This window comes from Prinia subflava, chromosome 12 (assembly GCF_021018805.1).
Source record: "Prinia subflava isolate CZ2003 ecotype Zambia chromosome 12, Cam_Psub_1.2, whole genome shotgun sequence".
NCBI classification, from domain to species: Eukaryota; Metazoa; Chordata; class Aves; order Passeriformes; family Cisticolidae; genus Prinia; species Prinia subflava.
In genome coordinates, this window is record NC_086258.1 from 1,834,063 (window position 1) to 1,851,523 (window position 17,461).

General features: G+C 54.5%; 2 protein-coding genes across 2 annotated transcripts; one reads left to right on the forward strand and one right to left on the reverse strand.

Annotated features, from left to right (window-relative positions):
- CIMIP2A (ciliary microtubule inner protein 2A) lies at positions 1–13,985 on the forward strand. The gene is given in 8 exon segments (XM_063409769.1): positions 1–56; positions 3,463–3,632; positions 6,978–7,381; positions 8,349–8,451; positions 9,601–9,695; positions 12,111–12,135; positions 12,138–12,227; positions 13,897–13,985. Coding segments are annotated over 8 exon segments (1,032 nt in total).
- TUBB4B (tubulin beta 4B class IVb) lies at positions 13,976–16,133 on the reverse strand. Its single transcript, XM_063409320.1, has 4 exons — positions 15,980–16,133; positions 15,785–15,893; positions 15,597–15,707; positions 13,976–15,182 (listed from the first exon to the last, which is right to left on the reverse strand). The coding sequence occupies exons 1-4, from the start codon at positions 16,034–16,036 to the stop codon at positions 14,122–14,124; spliced, it is 1,338 nt and encodes a 445-aa protein (XP_063265390.1). The 5' UTR covers positions 16,037–16,133; the 3' UTR covers positions 13,976–14,121.
- Positions 16,134–17,461: the final 1,328 nt, after the last annotated feature.

Sequence of the window (17,461 nt, forward strand, 5' to 3'; positions counted from 1 at the left end):
ATGGCAGGCTTCGAGGGAATTTGCATCTTCCCTCAAAACCCCTACCACATTCCTGGGTAAGTTCCTCCAAAACATCCATTTCCAATGCAAATGGATCTGGTTGGGATCAGGCGATATTTATGACTTGGGATGTGGTTTTTTTTGGTTTGTTTTTTAAAGACACTATTCAATATTCCATATAACCATGCTCTGAAGGAGAGAGAGCTCCAGGAGAAACAGCACCTTACAGAAGGGTAGAGCTGCAGACCATGCCATAGCACATGGAGAGCAAAGCCAAAATGGTTCTTCTCTCCCCCTTTTCCCCATTTTTTTAATGCCGCCAAGTGTCACCAGAGCTACTGTGCAATGTTTGGCTTCCAAACTGTCTTAATATTTGCATCAAGGATTTTTGGAAGTCTCCTTTAACTAAATGGTTGCACAGATGTGACACCCTCTGGTCACTGGGCTGGAGCCCTGTCCTGCTGCTGGGTCAGGGACTGGGAAGTCTTGTGGTCTACTCCATAAGTAGTTGGATTTCTTTCCAAAGCTCTTTGTGACTCTCCTCTAAAGGCTTGGGAAGAAGAAACCCTGGATATGAGGCAATGAGTTACAGGGGAGAAGGTAAGACAAGAATGGGAGGAATAAGGGATTTGCTGTGAATTGAGATCTTGTGTGTGGGGCTCTGTGGTGAGGGCTGGTCTGGGAAGTGTAAGGGGGGTGGGAAGGGCTGGGTGGCCCCCAAGGGAAAGCAGCTGCTGTGGGTACAAAATCCCTGGGATGAGCCCAGGCTGAGGTGAAGCAGGCTGTGCCCTGGCACAGGGAATGCCAGCCCTGTGCTGTGGTGCAGGGCAGGTCTGGGGAGGCAGAGCCACAGGGACAGGGTGGAGCACATTTCAGCACTGCTCCTGCAGCGATGACTGAATCAGCCCTTCCCCTCACAGTGACAGGCAGGATTTTCCATTACTGATCTCTGTACCTTCCCACTTACACAAGCTCTGAGGCTGGGGTTTTAACTCATTTTTGCGTTGCTGTGGCCATCTGATGTGACATTCCATGTGTGCCACCAAAGCTGTGCTGGCAGTGGGTTGGGCAAGACCAGGGACAGCAAGGAGGGAGCTGTGGCTGGAACTGCAGCCCCAAAAGCCTCAACACCTTCCCCTGACCAGCCCTGCCTGCTGCAGCTCCCTCAGGAGCAGCTCCGAGCCCCGGTACGGACACAGCAGCTGGGGCTGCTCCTCTCCGGAGCTGCTTTGACCTCTGGAGGCAGCAGGAGGAAGCAAATCCTGCTGCTGTTTCTATTGGTGCTGTGCAGGCTCGGGGCACCCCCGGAGCCCCCGTGGGTGCTGCTTTGCATCTGCTTTGGGTGCTGAGGGTGAGGAGGAGCTGCCTGAAGGGCAGAACCCTGCAGTGGGGTGTCACAGGAGGAGGGATTGTGTCCAGGATGTCCCCAGGTGTCCCATGTGAGCACCCACCTGTGCCAGTGAACCTACAAACATCACCAGGGCACCAGAGCACGTTGTTGTCACTCAGGCCAGGCAATGGTCACAGCAGGAGTTTGAAAAGTGCTCAAGAGGACTGGGAAGCCTGAACTTAGCGAGTGGGATGGCTTGGGAAGGTCCGGGTGGGCAGAGAAGGGGCCAATCCATGAATCCTGGGCACAGGGCACAGCCTGGCTCTGCAGAGCTGGGAAGGGTTTGGAGACAAGCGAGGATGGGCGCAGGGCCAAGGCTTTGCTGGCTACCAGGGAGGCCGAGCAGGTTTGGGTGGCAGCCTGGGAGTGGTGATGGAGGAGATAGGGCTGAGCAAGGGAAGGCTGAGCTGGGCTCAGCTCCAGCCCAGCGGGTTTGCACTGCTCACCAGCCTGGGCCCCCAAACAGGGATCCCCAAAAGGGGTTCCTTCACCAACACCCTGGCACAGGGGCACAAACCGCCCTGCTGAGGCTGATCCCTGCCCAGGCTTTTACCAGCAGCACTTGTAACTCCCCCGTGGCAGATCCCTTCCTGTGCACCCAGACTGACTGGCTCAGGTGGCCTCGTGTTCCACTGCAGGGGAACAGAGCCCTTTCTCAGCCCAGCCATTCTTTTGTCCATGATCAAAATCCCTCCAGCCATCCTGTAATTATCTGGGCTGTCATTTGTGCCCTTGCTCAGTTTTATCTTCCGTGTTGCAAGACTCATTGAGAGTCCCTGGGGATGAGCTGCTCCAGGGGCTGCCAGGGAGGAATCCTGCATGCAGAGTGGGAAACCTGCCCAGAGTAAATGCACAGCTCTGCTCGCTGTTGTTTAAACCATTTGGAAGGGAAAGTACTTACTCATCATCTTATGATCCTCATGCATCATCTGGCTTTATCCCCGGATCCACGCTGGGCTCATTGATGGAATAGTTCTGTCTGTCCATTGCAACTGGCTGCTCTGCCTTTCTTCAGTGCTGGAATCACATCACCATTAGGAAATCTGAGACTGGAACAGCTCAAGTTTCTCCTGGTGACTCGGAGCAGAGCCAGAGCTCCAGCACCTGCCCTGCCCTCGGCCACCAAGTCACAGTGTCCATCCCAGGGACTGGGAGTGGAGAGAGCCCAAAAACCAGAGCTGTGTTTGTTCCTGGCACTGACTTCCCTGTGCCCCCCTGTGCCAGGCACTGCCTGGGTGGGCTCATCAGCCTGGGCCACTCCTCGCTGTGAGCAGAGAGAGGAGGGTGCAAGTGAGGAATTATTCTGATTTTTGAGTTTCAATACTGAACAAGAGGCACTGGGATTCTCTCAGTTACTCACAGTTACTCACAGAGCAGGGAGGGACTGCAAAGTTTAAACTGGGGCACATTGAACTGGAAATGGTTTTTACCTGGGGGATTGTGGATGTTGGTGCTGCCAAAGCCACTGCAGCCAGGCTGTGCTGGGGGTGTTCCCATCCACAGGTGCTGCTTCCTGGCCCCATCCTGTGTTTCTCCACGAACCAAAGGCCTGTGCCTGTGCATGCCTGTGAATTGATGAGCCAGTTTCCATGGTGCCAGAGGAGAACACACATGTGAAACACAGACACTCCCTCCTGGCCTCCTGTGTAACCACACGTGTGGTGTCAGTTCTCCCCCTGTGCTGTTCATCCCATCCATCACCTCCCTTGGGCTCCTGGACAGGGCCTTTCCAGGGTACAAACCCTCTGGAGCAGATTTGCACTGCCAGAGGGCAGGGATAGATGAAATATTGGGTAGGAATTGTTCCCTGGGAGGGTGGGCAGGCCCTGGCACAGGGTGCCCAGAGAAGTTGTGGTTGTGCCTGGATCTCTGGAAGTGTCCCAGGCCGGGCTGGAAGGGGCTTGGAGTAGCCTGGGACAGTGGGAGATGTCCCTGCCCATGGCAGGGGTGGCACTGAATGGGCTTTAAGGGTCCCTTTCAGCCCAAACCTGTCTGGGATTCCATGATGACCCCACCAGTGGACATCTCCCACTGCCATCTCAGTGATGACTCCTGTTTGGTTTCCTCCTCAGCTATGGGGGCCACGTTCCTCAGTTCACCTTCAGGTTTGGGGACACCTATGGCAGAACCACCCACAAATTGCTGCTCGATCCCACCGTCAGTAAGAGCCCTCGCTCCCTGCTGGCACCCCTGGACAACAAGGAAAACCTCCTTCAGCTCCAGTACCACATCGACCATCCAGGTGAGCAAGTGCACCCTGCTAATGAGCACAGTGTTAATTAGCAGCAGTGGGGGCTGTGCCCACCTCTACTTGGTGGATAAAATGGGATTTTTTCCTTGGAGCAATCACAGCTCTGGTGTAGGAGCACTGACACATGGAGAGCAGCAGAGTGAGGAGGTGGAGCTCTTGGCCTCAGCTCGTGAGGATGGAGATCCTCACGTTGTGGAGAGGAGAGTTTCAGTTCCCAGGTTATCTTCCGTTAGGTGAAGAGAAGTGATTTTATGGCATATCATTACCTCACTCCCCAGTTCTTCCAGAATTCCTGGTGTGGTTTAACCCTGGCTGGTGACTAAACCCTGTACAGCTGCCTGCTCACAAACCCTAAACGTGGCCTGTATTATAAAAGAAATAAAGAAAATTATCTCTATCACAGTCAATCCCAGCACAATTCCACAGGCTAAACTCCATCTTTGTGGGGAAGGTCTGGTCTCCTACCTCAGATTCTTTTCTGGCTCACCTGCCTGGTGCAGAGCTGGCTCTGCTCTGAGCTCTGACAACTTGGCATGGATTCTGCTTCTTGCTGCTCCTCCTCAGCTCAGCAGAAGGGCTCCTGTGTTTTCCCCTTCCCTCCTTTCCTTCTTTTCCCTTTCCCACTTTGCTAACAGGCCCCATCTCCTCCATCAAACACTGAGACAGCTCATGTGGCTTCCCAGCACTGGAAGTTTGCAGGATCTCCCACCAAACCCTTTGGGCAGAGTGCCTGGTCCCTGCAGAGCAGCCCCACAGCAGAGCTGCCCCTGGGGATGTGCCATCCCTTGGGGACACACTGGCCCCTTCCCATCTCACGGCTAAGCCATGGCTGTTGTGGATGCCCTGGACAGTGGGAATGAGTTTCCTCCAGGCTGAGCACAGGGATAATGTGCCCCTGTGGGATCTGTGTCTTTATTTCCCTGGGGATGGCCACACCAAAGTGTTGCTTTCTCATTTCTCACTGGGAATTTTTGCTGTGCAGCTTCTTGCAAACTTGTGGCCTCTCTGCTCCTCCTGGCCCCATTTTCCAGGATCCAGGCCTCCACTACACAGGTGGTGTTTACAGGCTTCATTCCTGGAGATTTGAATTTGCATTTCCTTGGTCTAAACTGCAGCTTGGACAGACCCAACTAACCAGTTGCCCGAGTTGCTCTCTCATTTTTCTGGTTCCCTCCTTATTGCCAATGCCAGAGCTCATGTTTGCTGCTTGTTAGTGAGGTCCTGAAGAACCACCCCTGGCAGTGCTGATAAGGTCACCAACAGCTCCTGCTGTCCATCCTGGCAATCCTTTAAATCCTCCCCAGGTGCTGCCTGGTGTCCTTCTGGTGTTTTATGTGATGGTGATCAAAGAGTTCATTGTAGTGTTGGGTCTGTGGCTGCCTTTAGCAAATTCAGTCTCAAGATTTTTTCTCAAGGCTTTGATAAAATCTCATTGATGGGCACAAAGTACTTTGCTAGTTTCTATCAGTTGAATCCCATTTGTTTTCTTGCTGGAAGTGAAATCAGGCTCTGCTGTTGGGGCTCTCTTCCTTCTGGTGACCAGGGAATGGCTGGAGCTGGGCCAGGGCAGGCTCAGGCTGCAGAGCAGGGAAAGGTTCTTCCCCCAGAGGTGCTGGCACTGCCCAGGCTCCCCAGGGAATGGGCACGGCCCCAAGGCTGCCACAGCTCCAGGAGCCTTTGGACAGCGCTGCCAGGGATGCCCAGGGTGGGGTTGGTGGGGTCTGTGCAGGGACAGGGGCTGGGCTGGGTGATCCTGTGGGTCCCTGCAGCTCAGGATATTCTGTGATTCCATGAGCTCAGCCAGGGATGTGCTGAATTATCCATTATCCATGCTGGAACTGCCTGTGGCACAGGCCGAGTATGCAGGCAGCCACTCCCCAGGAACCTGACCTGAAAATGTGGATATTTACTCAAATCAGAAGCACTGTGCTCTCCTGGCTTTTCATTTCATGCCTCACTGTGCAGCCCTTCAGAATCAATCAGTTTGCAAACCCCAGGGTGACAAAAAGGAGCTCACACAGATTTCTCATGTACAGAACAGCCTAAGTTTCCTTTTCCTTTGGTTTGTGGGAGAAAGAGTAGATTCAGCATTCTTATTAATAATGAAGTAAAAAATAAACCTGCCTTAAAATTTGCATATTGGATTGAAAAATCATTTTAATCGAGGATTTTAATTTATTTTGGTGCCAACCTGGACACTTGATAATTCAGTTGCATAGAGCATATTACATATATTTCACAAAGTTGTACACAGGATATATACACATTATTATGTACTTACAGGCAGATTGCACACCTAAATGTCCATCAAATTTTATATTCGTGTAGAAAAGAGCAGATTTTGCTGATACCTGCAGATTTGCAGAAATCATGGAATCATTCAGCTTGGAAAAAATCTCTGAGACTGAGTCCAGCACTAATCCAGCAGTGCAGAAAAGCAGAGTGTCTGCAGATGGAGCCTCTGCTGGAGGAGGGTTCCTCATTCCCTGGCTCAGCCCCGGGATGCAGATGTGCTCCCAAGGGGAGCTCAGAGGAAGGCTGGAATGACCTGGAAAAGAAATGACCTGAGAGCACAAAAACGGCAGGAATTTGGTTTGTTTTAAAAAGACAGGGCTGACATAGTAACAGTTTTCCAGTAAGGAGAAGGTGGCTGGGGTGGAGGAGGGATCCTCCTCTGGAACTGCAGAGGCTTCACTGCTGGCACAGAGGAAGAGAAGGTGCCTGAGCCAGGGGGTCACAGGGGCCGGGGCAGCTGGGGAGCCACGTCAGGGGGGATTTTTAAGGGGAAATCAGACAAAAATTGCCAAGCTCAGCTGTCCCTGCAGAATCTCAAATCACAGGGCTCTGCCCCTCGTTCACAGTGGAGATATGTAGCATTTTCTGGATGTAAGACAATTCTTTTCCAGCCAGTGTTACAGCAGATTCTTTCCTCGATGAGCAGCAGCAGTGCCAGAGCAAGAATACCTTGGAGGGGGCTGTATTTGGGGTGGGCTGACACAGCCACATGGAGTTAAGGATTGTAGGTTTTTTCCCCCTTTATTACTCTTTAACTTTCCTGGTGATATTTTACCTTCTAGGTGACAGTTGGAATAAATGTTATTTAACTTGGATTTGTGCTGGTTTTCTGTGCAGGCTGGTTTATCGGTGGGGCTGATGACACAGCCCCAGGACGTGCATGGAGCAGATCCTGGTGCTCTCTTCCACCCGGAGCTATTCTGATTCCACACCCTGAACCTCCAGGCTCCTTCCCACCCCCAGAGGGGCACGGAGGGATAACGGGAACCCCTCATCCTCTTTGGGCCATGCCTGTCCCCTAACTCAGTGTCTGTCCTTCAGGATATGTCACCTACCAGCCCATCGAGAGCCCTCCTGAGATACCCCTGGGCCCACAGCCTGTCAGCACGCCGGTGGTGGAGGAGCCCATGATGACCCACATGGACCCCGGGCAGTGGCAGTGTCCCCCTGGCACGGCCGTGTCCGGTGTCCAGCAGCCCTGGCTGTCCCAGCAGGCGATGGTGACCAGCACAGACCCTGGGCAGTGGCAGTGCCCCCCTGGCATGGCCATATCTGGTGTCCGGCCCACCCGGCTGCCCCCGGAGCTGCCGCGGGGGCTGGGGCTGGGGCTGACCCTGCACCCCGCGGCCGAGGAGATGGAGAGGGAGGTGGCCAAGCCACCCATGGCCGGTCTTCTGGGAAGGTTGACTGGAACGGGCCCGGGCGACTGTGAGGGGAGCAAAACGGTGAGTGGCCCTGGGTGGGGGTGGTGGGTGGGAGGAGAGGATTTCACACTTTGGCAAGGGCACAAAGTGAAGGGTTCAAGTGGAGGAAGATCAGACACACAAATCTTTCCAAGCGCAGCAAATCTACTCCATCTTCAGGAAATGGTGCTGATTGTTAATTAGACTTCTCAATCAAAAAGGCTTAATTTTTCATTTGGGTGGGTTTGGCTTCAATCCCAGTCCCTAAAGTTGTGTTATGCTATGCTGGGTAGCCAGGCTTGTGCTTCCTCAGGGTGTCATTTGAGCCCTGCCTTCCTCCTCCTCCTCTTCGTTCTCCTCCTCCCAAAAAGAGAGCAGTCCCAGCACCTTTGGTTTGGTTTCTAACCCTGTGTCTGCCCCCACCTGGATTTCCCACCATCATTACCTCTCCTTTGAACACCAGTACTGGGATTTGCCTGTGGATCTGGGGGCTGTTGAGCACAGCACAGCCAAATATCTCCCCAGACCAACATGTTTTATGTTTATTTAATTTATTTTTTAAATTATTATATTTATTTTAAAAAGACCCCTTCTATTTCATCTGGAGCCAGCCACAGCCTTTGTCACATTCCTGCAGCCACGGCCCTGCAAATCCTCTGAAGGCAGAGATTAGAGGTTTGACGCATGGAGTCAAAAGCTGGCTTGGATGTAAATCCCAAGAAGGGGCATTCCTGCTCCTTGCCCTCAGAAACAGATTTGCACAGGAGCTCAGTGCCCAAAGCTCCCTTTGCTCTCCATGGGGATTTTGCAAACCCCTTCTAGGTCTGCTCCTTGCTCATCTCGTAATTTGACTTTCCCAGAGCTAGTTGGGGTAGCCCTCAGTGTAAAGCTGGGAAGAACTGGAAATGGCAGTTGTCATTCCCAGGTCCTGCCAGTGATTTAAGCAGTGGAGCCGAGGGAAGAAGCGGGTTTTACTGGTGCTTTATTTTATTTCTCTTTTTGTTTTAAGCAGCTAGAAACTGGAGGTGTGGCCCTGCCAGGAGGGGCAACAGCAGATTACACATTGCCAGTGCTGCCTGTCCCAAACGCCGTCCGGCAGAAAGTCATTATAGGTAAAACACAGGGAGGGCACGTGCAGCATGATGCCACCTCTGAGGAAATTTTGTGACCCTCCCCCCATGGGGAAGCCTCATGGCATTGCCCAGCAGCTCTAGCTTGTCTGGGATGGAAAACATCCCTGCTGCTCTCCTTCCAAGGGCGTTTCTTTGGGATGCTGTCACCCTGGGGATGTCACTCTGTGCCTGTGGGCAGTGGAAGGGATTCAGGAACCGCCTCGGTTCCCTGCAGCTGTGGGGCCAAGCTCCAGAGGGTGAGGAGAGTCCTTGGGCTCTGCCCCACCCTGCCAGGGTGGTTATTCACCTCCTAGAAATCAGATTTTCCTGAATCACCAAATCCACACACAGGGGTGCATGGCACCATCATAAAGGCATAAACTCTGTCCCACAAGGGGTGTTCTGTAGCTTCCCCCTTGCTCTGGGAGAGCATTCCTGTGCAGCAGGAGAGCTAAGGTGGGTGATGGGGGGAGCTCCCCTCAAGGATCCGACTGCAGCAGGTGGGATCCTTCACTCTGTGAGGAGTGGGAGTGTGAGTGCAGGGATCCTTCCCTCTGCACTGGAGCACGGGAATACAGCGATCACAATATTTCAATTAATATGAGAGACTCCCCATGCTTTAGGGTGCAGAAGACACCTTTCTCTCTCCAAAGCATTCCTTTGGAAAGAGGGAGTTTGAGCTGCTTTTAGGTCCTACCTTGCTAGGTTTTATGTAGTTTTAGACTTTAGTAAGTTTCTGTTGTGGGAATTTGTTGGATGGGCAGACCAGATGAGGAAAAAAGGTTGGACATCCTGTTGTTAGCCCCTGAATGTGTATTAAATTGGGAGAAAACATGAAAGAGCTGTAGATGTAAAAAAAAAAAAAAAAAAAAAGGACTAAGATAATGCAATGGATCTTCCATATCACATGCAGACCAACAAAAATCAGTTCAGGCCATTGTGTTTTCCTTGGGAATCAAAAGGGAAAAAACCTCTTTCAGAGAAGATACCTCACATGTAAGAGTTAATTTTACAATTTAAACAGATTAATTTTTCCGTCCTATACTTTAAGGTTTTATATTCATCCCAGGCTCCTCCAGAGTGGTCGATCTTTAAATGACCATTGTATGTTCTCAAGCAGAAAATATTCTCTTTTGCCTGCACCCAAAGGTTACACTGGATTCATCCCCTGCGTCGCCAACACTGTCGGCATGACCTTCATCCCATCTGTGAACAAAGCCATGAAGGAATTTGACCAACGCCAGGTAGATTATGGATTATTATGATAGATTATAGAAATAAGAATGTGCATAATGCTGATCCGTCTGAATTTTCAGTAGTAGGATTAGAACTGGGGTACAAGTACGAGCAAATTCAAACTCTGTTAGGTAACATTGAAAAAAACACCAGTAATTAAATTCTGTAACTTGTTTCCGTGGGACATCAAGGGAGGGTAAATTAGTTCATAAAAGGATTAAGGAAATCTATTGAGGGCTGGGTCAAGAGTGGCTGTTAAAATGTTGCTCTGGGTGCAGAAATACAAGATGCAACTATCTGCACTTCCCTTATGGAATACATCTCTGTCTGGTTGGCAGTGCTGGTGGCTTCCTGTGATATGTCTTTTAATTGGTTGTAAGGCTTTTTCCTTTCCTAACACAATGTCTTAAAGGGATCTCGACCTCCTTTCTCCTCCTTTTGGGAAGGATGCAGAAATATCCCTCCTGAAAAACTGTTGTTCCCTTGCTGTAAGAGCTCCCATACAATGACACAAAATCCTCCTGCTCGGGAAGACGAGACCCCTCCCGCAGCAGCTGATGGTTTGCGTTCAGAGCTGCACGTCCCTCCCTGCCCCCGGGATGGCGTGAGATCTTCGGATGCAGCGAGGTCCCCGGGCTGCGGCAGCGCCGCTGGTCAGCGCATTGAACACCGGCCGAGACACCGGGACACACTGCCTGCTCCTCGGGACACAGCCTTTGGGGACACACTGCCTGCTCCCCGGGACACAGCCTTTGGGGACACACTGCCTGCTCCCCGGGACACAGCCCTTGGGGACACAACCCTTGGGGACACACTACCGGTACACAGCCCTTAGGGACACACTGCCTGCTCCCCGGGACACACTGCCGTGCGTCCATCCCCGAGCAGGTGGGGCTGGTGCAGGAAAAACGCCCAAGACCGAGGACCCCCAGCTCAGAGAAATCAGAAATGAGCGGGCGGGGAGAGCAGCAGGGCAGCGGTGTCCTTTGCATGAAATGCATTTCCCGGCGCTGGCTTCCGTCTCCTTCCCTGCTGCCGTGATTCGGGATTGAAATGGAGCGAACAGAACAAAACCCGGGCGTTTATCCCTGGCTGTGCTGTTTGCCAAGGCTCCTGCCCCGGATGCCTCCAGACACGCCTGCCATGCCGTGAATCAGCAGGGAGGGTCCGTCCCCGCGGGATTCAGCGGAGTCCGGGCTGGCAGCGCTGGCAGCAGCGGAGGAGCGGACTGAAGGGAGAATCACATCACATTTCTAGCTAAGATGGCTTCTGACTTCAAGCCACTAATCTGCTGCCCTAAATCTTCGTTGTCCTCGGTTACAGATGTGCCGTGGGTCACTGCTCAGTGCCTGCGGCAGGCACAGCACAAATCCTCCGAGGAGCCGCAGCCAGGGCTCCATCCCCGGCACACAGGGGGCTCCATCCCCGGCACAGGGGGCTCCATCCCCGGCACACAGCGCTCCATCCCCGGCACACAGGGGGCTCCATCCCCGGCACAGGGGGCTCCATCCCCGGCACACAGCGCTCCATCCCCGGCACACAGCGCTCCATCCCCGGCACACAGCGCTCCATCCCCGGCACACAGGGGGCTCCATCCCTGGCACACAGCGCTCCATCCCCGGCACACAGGGGGCTCCATCCCCGGCACAGGGGGCTCCATCCCTGGCACACAGCGCTCCATCCCCGGCACACAGGGGGCTCCATCCCCGGCACACAGGGGGCTCCATCCCCGGCACACAGCGCTCCATCCCCGGCACACAGGGCTCCACGCCCTGCACTGTGCTGGGCTCTGTGACCCACATCCCAAGCACAGCTCCAGGGGCACCTTTGGGGTTCTGGGGCTGCAGAGCTGTGACACCCGGCTGTGACACCCACCCTGCCCCTCGCCTGTGTCCGGCCTCAGAGGGCAGGAGATGATTCACACTTTTCCTTCAGTTAACACTCCCTAGGCCTTCCTGTTCCTCCTGGCCTGGAATTCCAGGCTATTCCTGTTGGTGGGACTCATGGAAACACAAAGGGGGTCAAACACAAACACAGCCACAGCACAGGAGCAGGCCCATCTCCAGGGACAGCAGAGCAGGGGCACGAGGCCTTTGGGACTTGGGGATGATCCCCAAGGGAATAAATGTCTGCAGCCGGGTCTGCAGCGATCCCAAGGACAGCACCTGGGCCATGCTGTGGGCAGGGGGGATGAGCTGGCAGGGACTGCTGCCAACATCTACCAGGGGAAAAATGTATGGAGTGGAAAAAGGGACAATGTGATGTAGCTCTTAATTAGAAGAAAGCAGGACTGGAAAGCGAATTGCTTTATGTTGGCTTAAATATTTTATATAATGCAGAGTCAAAGCACATGACTTTGGTAAAAATAGTATGTTTTAAAATAAACTGTTCCATGTTGTGGGGTTTTTTGTTTTGTTTCCCAGCTTTTGGAGAGAAATCCACCTTACACCTCGGCACGAGGTTCCCCCTGACACACTGGCCAGACACCAAAATTTACAGGCGTGCTGGACTCATACCTACCTACGCGGGCCATGTACCACGTGAGTTCATCAGCTGAGTGAAAACGAAAGTCACTAATACTAATACTAATTACTGGGTTAAGTAGTGCTATTACTGGCTGGAGTGGCATAGAAGGGAACAATCACTGAGATCCCAGTTCCACGTAGGTAGTAGTTTTTTTCTGGTCTGTGCCGTGGTGCTGGAACTCTGCCATGCTCTGGCTGCAGGAGAGCCCAGCATTGCCACTGCCAGGCCTCACATTTCCAGCCACCATCCCCCGCCGAGACACGGGAGGCTCAGTGACAACCCACCTGTCACATGTTAGGAAAGGGATTTGTTCTAAAAAGCTTGAAGTCTGATAAAAAGGAAAAGGTAGATGGTACGAAGGGATTGAGAAAGCACAAAAAGCGTAGGGAAATGGTGTTTGCCATCAGGACAGGTCCCTGCCTGAGCCCTGTGGTGTCTTGGGCTGCCTAAAAGGAGACGTCTGGGGGAATTCTGTGTGTAAGGGAAAGGTGTGTCCATGCACCTGAAAGCATAAACATACCAGGCTCAAAAATCTCAGCAAATCAGCATCTAATGCGTTGCTGTGTTTGGTCACAGCTCAGTAATGTGAGGGGGAAATCAAGGCGCTCAGCTGGGAAGAACTGATCTCATTGCTCGTCCTTGCTGCAGTGCAGAGGGGCAAAATGAGAAGATATAAAATGTGGCAGGATTGAAAGCAGAGTGGGTAAACAACTCTCCTGGCAGGGCTGGGCTGTGGCTGATGGGGAGGTTGAGCCCAGAGAGTGGAATGTTGAGTGCAGGGCTGACACCGGGCCCTGTTCCTGCAGACGTTCAGGCTTCCCTGCCTCTGGAGCCACCAGTCAGCACAGTTTTAACTGCTCCAACCAGTCCAGCTCTGGGTGGAGAAAATTAATTAAGGCAGAAAACCTTTAAACAAAAGCAGTTTTAATTTAGAATGCTGAACAGAATTTCTCCAGCAGGGAAGGAGCCTGCTCCCTTCTGTCCAGCTCCTTGGTGACAGCTTTGTCACTTGAAGTGACACCAAGCATATGAACTGGTTCCATTGGAAGAACCTGCTCTCTCATTAAACAGGGTTTTCACGAGACAAACCCATGTCAGACACTTGTCAGGTGTTCTGCTCACTGCAAAAGCAGAGGCTGCACCAACACCCGATTATCACAACCTCCACTGTGATTTCTGAAGTCACTGCAGAAGGGCTGTGTGATGGGACAGCTTTGGTGTCCCTTGTCACAGCTGTGCCCAGCACCCCTGGGCCAGGCCAGGGCAGGGCTCCTTGCTGGGTTGGTGGTGCTGAGGAGCTGCAGGGGAGCAGCTCGGCTGCTGCAGAACTCCCAGTGCTGGGTGGCAGCTCTGTGGCACCGTTTTGTGCCCAGGCAGCTCAAACCTCCTGTGCCCCTGGCTCAGCTCCTGCCAGGCCAGGCTGCAGTGGGCCACAGGCAGGCACCTAAATTTAGATACAGCCTGGAGTTAATTCCACCCTCCCTGTTACATGCGCCCCCCTCCAGCAGTACCTGATTGTAAGAGAACACCAGGGAATTTCTTCAGTCCCCACACCAGCAGCAGCAGGACTGCCACCGTGCCAGTGACACAACAGGCAGCACCTGGCAGAGGGCAGGAGACAGGGGTGGCTGCCATGGACAAGGTGGCAGTGCTGGTGCCAAGGCCACTGTTTTTCTCCTCCAGACCTGCAGGACATCCCCGGGCTCACTTACGGGGCTGGCACGAGGGAATCGTACCGGTGTGAACAGAGGAGACGGGGACGTGCACTGTGAAAACTGCTTTAATGGTGCCTGTACAGCATTGGGAGCGACCCGCAAACAGCAATAATAACACAACACAAACAGAACTTTTGGATGAGAGAGTTCATACATCTTTAAACAAAATTTACAGGTGTTCAACTGCATAGCTTTACTCTGCCTCCTCCTCAGCCTCCTCCTCGAACTCCCCCTCCTCCTCAGCTGTGGCATCCTGGTACTGCTGGTACTCAGAGACCAGGTCGTTCATGTTGCTCTCAGCCTCTGTGAACTCCATCTCATCCATGCCCTCGCCCGTGTACCAGTGCAGGAAGGCCTTTCTGCGGAACATCGCAGTGAACTGCTCAGAAATGCGTTTGAACAGCTCCTGGATGGCCGTGCTGTTGCCAATGAAGGTGGCAGACATTTTGAGGCCACGAGGTGGAATGTCACAGACTGCTGTCTTAACGTTATTGGGGATCCACTCTACAAAATAGCTGCTGTTTTTGTTCTGAACGTTTAGCATTTGCTCATCCACCTCTTTCATGGACATGCGGCCCCTAAAGACGGCGGCCACGGTCAGATAGCGGCCGTGACGAGGGTCACACGCCGCCATCATGTTCTTGGCATCGAACATCTGCTGGGTGAGCTCTGGCACGGTTAGAGCCCGGTACTGCTGGCTCCCGCGGCTCGTGAGCGGGGCAAAACCAGGCATGAAAAAGTGCAGACGTGGGAAGGGAACCATGTTCACTGCCAGCTTCCGAAGGTCAGCGTTGAGCTGGCCCGGGAACCGCAGGCAGGTGGTGACACCGCTCATGGTGGCAGACACGAGGTGGTTCAGATCACCGTAGGTGGGGGTCGTTAACTTCAGTGTTCTGAAGCAAATGTCGTACAGCGCCTCGTTATCGATACAGTACGTCTCGTCCGTGTTCTCCACCAGCTGGTGCACCGACAGCGTGGCGTTGTAGGGCTCTACCACAGTATCTGACACTTTAGGGGAGGGCACCACACTGAAAGTATTCATAATTCGGTCTGGGTACTCCTCACGGATTTTGCTGATGAGAAGGGTACCCATGCCAGAGCCTGTGCCACCACCCAGGGAATGAGTAAGCTGAAAGCCCTGGAGACAATCACAGCTTTCTGCCTCCTTTCTTACAACATCTAACACAGAATCGACTAATTCAGCACCTTCCGTATAATGGCCCTTTGCCCAGTTGTTTCCTGCTCCGCTCTGACCTGGAAAAGAGCCATTTTCGTATTAGATTACGGTCACTGCTTCCTGCTTATTGCTCGCAAGCAAAGCTTAAGAGCATCAAGCTCCATGAAAGCTTTCATCTTATCGAGCGCAGGCAGGGCTGTGGTTTCACACAGGCACCTCTGCAGTGGCTCGGCAGACACAGGGAAAACATTAATTATCAATGATACAGCAGCCACTCCACTTCTCCCGGTGGCACGCACGGAGGCGGTAACGAAAAATCGGAAGAGCAACGACCTCTGGTGCCGCCCCGGAGCTGCTCCCAGCCGCAATCCCGGTATTCCACGCCAGGATTAGCCCCGTCCGGGCCGGTCCCTCGGAGCATGTGCGGCGGGGCAGCCCCGCAGTGCCCTGCCCGCCCCACCCCGCGGCTCCTCCCGCCCCCGCGCACTCACCGAACACGAAGTTGTCTGGCCTGAATATCTGCCCGAAGGGCCCGGAGCGCACCGAGTCCATGGTGCCGGGCTCCAGGTCCACCAGCACGGCGCGGGGCACGTACTTGCCGCCTGCAACACAGGGAGAGCCGTGACTACCGCGCCTGGGGGACCAGGGGGAGCCTGGGGAGGGCGGGTCCAGGCCCTACCTGTGGCCTCATTGTAGTAGACATTGATGCGCTCCAGCTGCAGGTCGCTGTCCCCGTGGTAGGTGCCGGTGGGGTCGATACCATGCTCATCGCTGATCACCTCCCAGAACTGCCAAAGAGAAGCGCGTCAGCGGCGGCCGCGCCGGACCGGGCGCGCTCCCCTCCTGCCCCCGCGCCCTCTCTCCCCGCCCAGACCTTGGCTCCGATCTGGTTCCCGCACTGCCCGGCCTGCAGGTGCACGATCTCTCTCATGATGGCGGCGGTTCCAAGCGCTCTCTACGACCCCAGACTTCCCCCAACCGACTCTGACTGCGTGAAGCAACCGCCAGCCCTTATATAGCAGCGGAATGCGCGCGCAGCCGGCTTCTCCCCGCCCAGGCAGCCACTCGCAGCAGCGATTGGATACTTATAGCGAGGCTCTGAAAATAAGATAATCTGATTGGCTGCGCCGCTGTCACTCAAGTCGACGGCTTCTATTCGCCCCGCCCGCCTGTCTGTTGGCTTTACAGTTAGGCAACCGGGAGCCGCGAGTGCCCGCCCCAGCTCGCTCACGGCGCTTCCGATTGGCTCAATTGAATGATTGATGTCGAAGCCGATTGGCTGCCGGCCCTGGGGGATGAGCTAACGCCGTTTGATTGGCGGAGAACGAAGTGCCCTGGTAACCGTCGCAGTGACTCCGCAGCGGGCTCTGGGCGGTGGCCGCTGCAGCCGCCCATTCACGGACCCGAGTACGCGCTTAGCGCAGCGGAGGCGGCGGCTCCTCCTCACTGCGGGACAGGGCGGGTTCCCCGCGGGTCCCTAGCGCTTCCCCCCACCCCTCGCCTCCGTTCCTTCAGAAAGGTCTCCCTCCTTCCTGCCCTGCCCGTCCCGCTCCAGCCGGCGCCGCAGCACCGCGGCGGGTGGGGGAAGGACCGCGCGCGCGCACGCGCGGGCTGCAGCGACGTTCCAGCAGTTTCTGGCGCGCGGCCCCGCCCGCGGCTGGCGGGGCCGCGCGCGCGGGCGTTGTCATGGCGACAGCGCGGGCAGGTGGCGGGAAGGGGCTGGGGCGGGCGGTGTGAGGGGAGAGGGCTCGGGAGGCTGAGAGGGGCTCTGGTGAGGGCTCAGGGAGCCTGGCTCCTCTGAGGGCTTGGGGGATCCTAAAGGCTCACGGGGTCTGGCAGCTGTGAGAAGACTGGGGGGGGCTCGAGGATCTGTGAGGGCTTGGGGGCGCCCTAAGGGCTCGGAGGGCTGTGAAGGAAATGTGAGGGCTTGAGGGGCTGTGGAGGCATGGGGAGCTGTGAGAGGGCTGTGAGGGCGGAGGGGGGCCCTGGCAGCTGTAAGGGGACTGGAGATCCAGCTCCTGTGAGGACTTAGAGCTGCTCTGAGCCTTGCAGTGGCAGCGCTGTAGAGGCCCCTGTGATGTGAGGGGAAGGCCCCAGTGAGGGGCTTCCTCCTGTGAGGGAGATCTGAGGTAGATGTTGTTTACCAAGGCTTCTCCACATGGACACCTCCGTCCCGGTCTGTGTGTGGGTGCTGCAGCCCTGTCATGAGGCAGCCAGACACCCCATGCTGCATAAATACCACTCCTGCTTTTCCTTGTCCCTTATTCTACCTCCCAGCTTTGTGAGCACATTCTTGCCCAGACAGTGCTTCCATTGGTCATAGTTTTATTAAGCATATTTGATTATTGTTTCAGCA